The sequence below is a fragment of the Eucalyptus grandis genome, chromosome 3 (assembly GCF_016545825.1).
Source record: "Eucalyptus grandis isolate ANBG69807.140 chromosome 3, ASM1654582v1, whole genome shotgun sequence".
NCBI lineage: Eukaryota > Viridiplantae > Streptophyta > Magnoliopsida > Myrtales > Myrtaceae > Eucalyptus > Eucalyptus grandis.
In genome coordinates this window covers 40,929,886-40,937,298 of record NC_052614.1, presented here as the reverse complement: position 1 = coordinate 40,937,298, position 7,413 = coordinate 40,929,886, and the positions used below count along the sequence as shown (strand labels likewise).

The window sequence follows — 7,413 nt, the reverse complement described above, 5'->3', positions numbered from 1 at the left end:
TTCGTGGGCTACATGGTCCAACTATTTTGGGACGTGAAGAAGCTTCTACTTGCCACGATGACCACAAAACCTTAACTTTAGAGAAAGAATTGAGTCAAAAGCCTAATTTGCCAGTTGAACCCGAGCTCGTGTAGCTCAGAAGAAGCATGATTAATTTCAAATCCTAAGGAATTCTTCTATTTGGGCCTAGTAGAATGGATTTCCTTTATTATATATACTGGTCCTACCTCACTCCACTACCCATATCTAAGCAATTTAGAGGCCCTCATTCTGTTTGTGGCCAAATTCATTTAATTCCTAATTTTAGTGGCCCAAATGATTTTTTTTCTTTACTTCGGCTGGCCGATAAAGGCTGCTTAGCTCTTTTTCCGACGACGATTCAAGGCCTGCATATCCAACTCATGAACTTAGTAAATACATTTGCTATCATTATTTGACTACATTTTTTCTCTCTCTAATTTTTTAAAAGAAGAAATGCTGAATACAAGACTAAAACTAGGTGGATTTACGCAATTGTGCAATCTTAATTTTAATGAAGAGCTAGACACCCACAAGTAATGCAAAATCAAGAACCTCAACATCAACACGTCAATGTCTTCGAAGTTCTTCCAATCTTGTAATTCATCAAGCTCAAATCACGTTGTACAGTATATTGTAATGTCCGCAATTATTATACATTAATGAAAAAAAAATCCGAAAAGAGAGCTTTAAGCACTTTGTCTAATTCGGAATTGAAACAATAAATACATTACAATAGCATGTGAAATCAAATCATCGCCATATGTCTTTCTTTCCCCCTTCCATATTTGGCCCCTCCGAAGAGGTTACATTCATTTCAACTACATGGGTCTTTAAGCAAGTACAGGGGCAGGGTTGAAAAAGAAAAGGGTATGAGAAATTAATTGTAAACACCAGAGGCCAACTTTGCTCTTAGGTCCTTCCTCAAGATTTTTCCGGAGGGCTTTCGGAATTGCGTCCGTGAAGAAAACCCGCTTGATCCTCTTGTAAAACACGACCTGCAAAGAAGCAATAAACACCATGCCTTAGCTCAATACTTCAAAATTTCATCAGGAGAATATTTCGTACGAATTTCTTACAACAGTTACAATAGTCAAAACAGGTTTCTATAAAGTATCAGATAAAATATTTCCTTGCCATAACGGTTTCCCCCCGATTTTTTAAAGATGTATATAGCGAATGAAAATGTGAATATTGCTACAACACAACATAGTTATAAATCAGCTTCAAAATGTACCAAACAAACGCTAAGTTTAGCTAGCGATTTTAATCATTTTGAATACAAATCCCAAAACCCTAAAAATGGAAATACTTGTTTATTTCTTCGTTTAGAGCCTTCATATGTTTAGAACCGATTACAACTTTGCAATCATAGATCGGTCAACCCTTCATGTTAGAGACAGATCAAGTTAAAAATGAAATATTAGATGAAATGTGGTGGGTGGACAGCTATGGAGAACCTACACATCCGGTGGAAAGTCAACATCTAATGCACCCTCCTCTAGACACTATAGTTGGCAAGGAATTTAATTGTTTCGACGGTCCACAATAATTCAAGATTGCATTTTCTTTATGGCAAGTCACGATTTAAATAGGGAACTACCTAAATTTCCCCCCTATGAGTATTTGGTCCCATCAAACCACTGCTGACCGATAAGCAACTAACCTCATCGTGCCCCTAACATCTATTCATGTGAACATCATTCCATAAAAAAGAACAAATTTTTTAATATAGTCGGTCAATTGCTAACTCTGTCCCTGTGAATGTCTTAATTCAAGAGATATATCTATAATTTCACCAAAAATATAAATCAAAATCAATTAGTGAAACGATTGATATTTCCAATAAGAAATATGATGTACCTGCTTCGAGATGTATTGCTTGATTTCGTCCTCGGTGATTACGGAACCATTGGATTTCACCACGAATGCAACAGGAACCTCACCGGCAACCTCATCCTTCATCCTGATAATACCAAAAAATATATATATAATATATGGTTGTATCACATAAATTTTGTACTAAACTTGCAAAAATATTGGACACCACGTTGGTTGAGTGTAGATCACTTACGGCACAACGGCAGCATCCGAGATACTTGGGTGTGCAATCAGCATTGCCTCTAATTCGGCCGGAGCGACCTGGAAGCCCTTGTACTTGATGAGTTCCTTCAACCGATCGACAATGAAGAGCTCGTCGTCATCGTCTATGTAGCCGATGTCGCCGGTGTGCAGCCACCCTTCTTTGTCTATGGTATTTGCGGTCGCCTCGGCGTCGTTCAGATAACCTTTAAGACAAAGATCAAAACGACATCAGACCATGAAACATTGTCTACGATGACAAGGCCATAAAGCATGCACCTAAAAATCTTCACAGGTGACCTAACAAGGGCCCACGCTTTTCTTTATCAATAATTCTTCACGTTAGTGCTTCGTCGTAGGTGAGGGTGTCTTTGTAAATGTGCTCAAGATATAACTAATCATATTGTACAGAATTAATTTAATATGATGCATCCGGTGATCATGGGTTAGATCTTACTATACCCAATAATCTTTTTTCATGAATTAAAATGTTGTGGGGCATTTTTCTCACTTAGATTAAGAAATTTAAATGAAAATTCCTTAGGTTATTTATAGTTGAACAGCTTTTGTTTATACATCATGAAACACGGCATGAGTTAAAATCGGAGGTATACTTACCAAAATCATGCAACTAAAGTCACTCCCCAATGCCCTCATTTGGTGCAAAATCAATGCCATTATTGCTATCGTTGATGATGAGTATCTTTCTACTCCTAATCCGATTCTATTGCTATTTATAAACAGAAATGCAATGACTTCCCAGTCATGCTGGATAAATACCCACTCGAAAAGGTAATCGAAAAGGAATCTTTTCTACCTGCTCTTGGTGAGTTATTTAAATCAACTAATGGATATAGAGGGAAAAAAAAAAGGTGGGTCCGGCATGACAAAGTTAATTTTAAATTAATCGTCGTTTACATTTCGTTAAATCACTTAGTAAATAATAAATTCCGGCAATTTCTAAATCCGCCTTGTGATGCTGCGATAAACAAAACATTAAATAAAATTTTGGTTGTTGCTTGGACCATCTTTCTTTGTGGCTTGGCTTCTAGATTATCTTCATTGCGAAGTCAAATTTCTTTGTTTCAAAAGGAAAAGGACATTTTCAGGCCCCTCCAAATCCTCTCTCACACCAACCCCCATTTGTTACAAGTCAAGTTAATCCATTATTCGCATCTTCTTCTTCTTTTTTCCATTTTTTCCCTAAAAGCCAAAGTTGGCCATGACAGGGGAAAACAAAAGGAATTACAATAGAAATTATTAACTACATTAGAAGAAAATAGTAACCGGAGTTTTCAGCCGCTAATATGTGTCTTTGAAACCTTTCGTATCTCCTTCTTGCTAATAAACTACTCATGGGTTGACTCTTTCAAAGTCTAGGATTTTCCCCGATTTTTCCCCCTAACAGTAGGGGATCTAAAGATTACTCGAGCACTCAATCAATCTCGGTGAATAAGACGATCCTTTAATTTCCGCATCGGGTAATTATCAAAACGCACAAGTATGTGCTCGTACTATTCGGTGCTCTCTGAGAGATTATGCTTTGAGTGTGATCATTTGAACCTAGATTTCTTGGTAAGACCCTAAAAACCTTACGCATCATGAAGTCATTGACCGATCGTTAAAAATGATTAGACACGAAGAAATCTTGTAAGAATAACCTAAAAAGTCGTTGTCGCCGCGAGACCCACCAACTTTAGAATCAACCGCTCACCAATTTTGATATTCCTTTCCAACGACACCATCGAGAAGAGGAAGAGAACTTGGAATATGGAAACTGATGGGTGGGGATGCGTACCTTTCATGATCTGGTGACCCCGGATGCAGATCTCGCCGGCCTGGTTCCGCGGGAGCGAGGCCCCTGTCTCCGGGTCGACGATCTTCATCTCCGCGTTCCTCACGACGGTCCCGCACGCGCCTGACTTGATCTCGAACGGCTCCTTTGCAAATGCCGGGCACATTGCCAGCACCGGGCCCGCCTCCGTCATCCCATAGCCCTGCACATTTTTCCGCATATCACACAATCAAAAGACGATTACAAATAGTACCCATAAAATCATTATCCTGTACACGGTTGGCGTAGAAAGGTTTTGTTTCTACTTCCCGTTTTGTTGTTTTATTTCTGTAAATGATATCAAGAAACGAAAAAATTAAGGAATTAGTTTTCTAAGTCGGGCCTCCTTGGCCTTATTAGAGCATATCGATGAGATAGATCTTATGGCAAATGTCCCAAGCGGGCAGTTTCCGGATGGCAATCAATAGGGGAAATGATTCTTTGGGGGGTTTTAGTGGGGGATGGACCGATTTATTTGGTAAGCGATGAATGAGGAGTAACTGCCCCATTTATTTCCTCTCCCCATGTTTCTTTCCACTGTTCATCTCTGCTCTTGCATTTGGAGATTTTCTTAAAGTGACAATAGGGAAGAAGACAAGCTAGGGTTTGACCAGATGTGGGGATGTCACTTTGAATCCAAAAGGGACAGAAAAGGCCATCAATGGTGGGGGACTTTAGTGCACTTGAGTTTCTTTCCCCTTCTCCCTTGGAACAAAGTAGATTCTCTTTGAACCTTGATATCACGCTAGGGTAGATTGAAACCCCATCTCAAATTCACAACGTCTCTAGCGGGATCGAAAACGATGTGGTCGCAATCCGCCCTGTCCATCGCATTGATGCGGGACAGAATTAAAACCCTATCTCTCTCTATCTTTCAAGATGGAAAAGAGGCATGCGGATCAAACTATTGCAGCCGGCTCTATCGAATGCGAAATTTCCTACCTAACGAGGGAGGAAAGCATATTCTTAGGTGAAAATGGGTCCTACCCAATACAGGATAAGCACAAAACCACCAGAAAGTCTCGACTCCTAAAGCTTACACAACACGGTCAAACACGCTTGTCGCCACTCGCCCTTGTTGCCTCCCTCCTGTCACGACATTTCCAGTCGACCGAAAAATCTACCTCACGCGAAATTGAAGAAGAAGTAGAATCTACCTTCTTGTCTCATCTTGAGTACTCGCGATCTCGAAGGATTTCAATCGCATACCCAATTCAGAAATGAACTTCACCAATGAGCAAGATCATGTAAAAAACATAGTAATCTTGCTCAATAATTACGGATTCGAATCCACTACATTTACCATTTACGATGCTATCATTACTACGCATTGATAACCGTATCCCGTAGAGCTGTCTTAATCCGTCGGAAGCATTAAATCGAGAGAAGAGAAGAGAGAGGATATTTCACCTGTCCGAGCTTGGCATTGGGCAGCTTGGCTCGCACGGTGTCCTCGAGCTCCTTCCCCATCGGGGCCGCACCCGACATGATGGTCCGGATCGACGACAGGTCGTACCGGTCCACCTCGGCGCTCTTGGCGATCTCCAGCACGATCGGCGGGACAATGGGCAGGATCGTCACCCGGTACCGCTGCACGAGCTCCATCAGCGCCACGATCTCGAACTTCTGCATGATCAGGATGGCGGCGCCTACACGGAGCGCGCAGAACATCACCGAGTTGAGGGAGTATATGTGGAACAACGGGAGCGTGCACAGGATCACGTCCTCCTTGTGGAAGTACAAGTTGGGGTTGTCTCCGTCGACCTGCTGCGCCACGCTGGTCACTTGACCCCTGTGCGTAAGCATCACTCCCTTGGGAAGCCCCGTCGTGCCCGACGAATAGGGGAGCGCCAAGACGTCGTCCGGCTTGACGTCCGCCGCGGGGGCGGCGTTCTCGTCCGCCTGCATCAATTCCGAGAAGTGCAGGCAGCCCTCCGGCGCGGTATCGATGCACACGACCTTGACCCCGTTCTCCTCCGCGAACGGCCTCACCTTGTCGGCGTACGCGGCCTGCGTGATTACGATCTTGGCCTGGGCAGCTGAGGCCTGCTTGGCGATCTCTCCCGGGGTGTAGAACGGGTTCGCGGTCGTGCTGATGGCGCCCCGGTAGGACGCGCCGAGGAACGCGAACACGAACTCAGGGCAGTTCTGGAGGAGCAGCATGATCACGTCGCCCTGTCCGACGCCGAGCCCGTTGAGGCCGGCTGAGACCCGGCGGGAGATCAGCTCGACCTCGGCATAGGTGTAGGTCCGGCCGGTGGCCCCGTTGATGACGCAGGGGCGGTCGGCGAACTCGGAGATGTTCTCGAAGCAGTAGGCGTGGAGGGAGAGGTTGTCGGGAATGTAGATGTCGGGGAGCTTCGACCGGAAGATGAACTCGCGGGGCTGCTCCGACGGCTTCGCCTCCATTGTCGTGGCGGGGCGGAGAATCGAGAGAGAGAGAGAGAGAGAGAGAGAAAGAGAGGGCTGATGATGAGAAGGTGAGCGTTTGGTGGTGGCGCCTTCGTCCCTTCCCTGAGGTTTGGTTTGAGCTTTGGTTGCGGGTAATATACACGAGCTGGTGGCGGGTAGGAGGAGCTGGTGGGAGTCGGGGTTCGATGGGGGCATTTCCGTCCTTTCGTATCGCCCTGGCCAGGGACGGCGGTGGAGAAGTCCGCCCGGGCTGTCCCTTTGGGCGGGGGCCAATCGCGACCCGCCACGTGCCGCCTCGGGCTTAGCCTTGACGGGAGTTCGCGGGGTGTCTCCGCTTGTCTTGTTGCGCACGTGGCGCGCTGCGATTGGGGGGAGGGGAGGGGAGATTGGGTCGTCTCGGGGCGTCACCTACCACGCCGGGCAAGGAGCCATCGGAGGTTGGTGAGGGACATTTGGTGGCATAAACAAAAGTCCCTCGTTTTCTTTTCGTTTTCCCTTTTTTTTTTTTTGGGTGCCCTTTCGGGATTATTTTAGTGCATGCCACGTTTTGACCTTGGCCAGCAATGCTGTGCCACGTAGGATTTCACCTACCAAAGCGGGCCCTCCTTCCCGATTAAACGGCACCCCCACATCGCCCGAGCTGGACATTCGAACGTGGCATCGAAATTATTCATGCTCTCTATTAGTCAGATTCCACTAGTTAATTCTGATATATGTAAAAAGCAGCGCTGAAATACCCATGTCATTTAGGCTCGACAATCTAATATTTTCATTTCCAAAAAATAATAATAAAGATAATAATAAGTCCAATCCTTATCTACACGTTCACTTTGAGCACCTAAATAATGTCAAGACCCATCAATCAATGTACAAAAATGAATCGGCCCAGCCATTCATCTCACATGGCTTGAGGTAGACATTTGAACATGGCATCGGAGCCAGATTTTTCCCCTTTTCGTACATGCCTCTACCTTATCGTCAAATCCCACATACCACACTTTCATCCGTCCTCCATGTTGGAGAGAGGGCGTTGAAATTTCTCCATGTTGCTCGGACCGAATAATTTA

At 44.7% G+C, this 7,413-nt stretch overlaps 1 protein-coding gene across 1 annotated transcript; it reads right to left on the bottom strand.

Annotated features, from left to right (window-relative positions):
- Positions 1-594: 594 nt before the first annotated feature.
- On the bottom strand, positions 595-6,467 carry LOC104437368 (4-coumarate--CoA ligase 2). Its single transcript, XM_010050310.3, is given in 6 exon segments — positions 595-959; positions 961-1,016; positions 1,882-1,984; positions 2,093-2,306; positions 3,899-4,097; positions 5,345-6,467. Coding segments are annotated over 6 exon segments (1,632 nt in total). The 5' UTR covers positions 6,344-6,467; the 3' UTR covers positions 595-898.
- Positions 6,468-7,413: the final 946 nt, after the last annotated feature.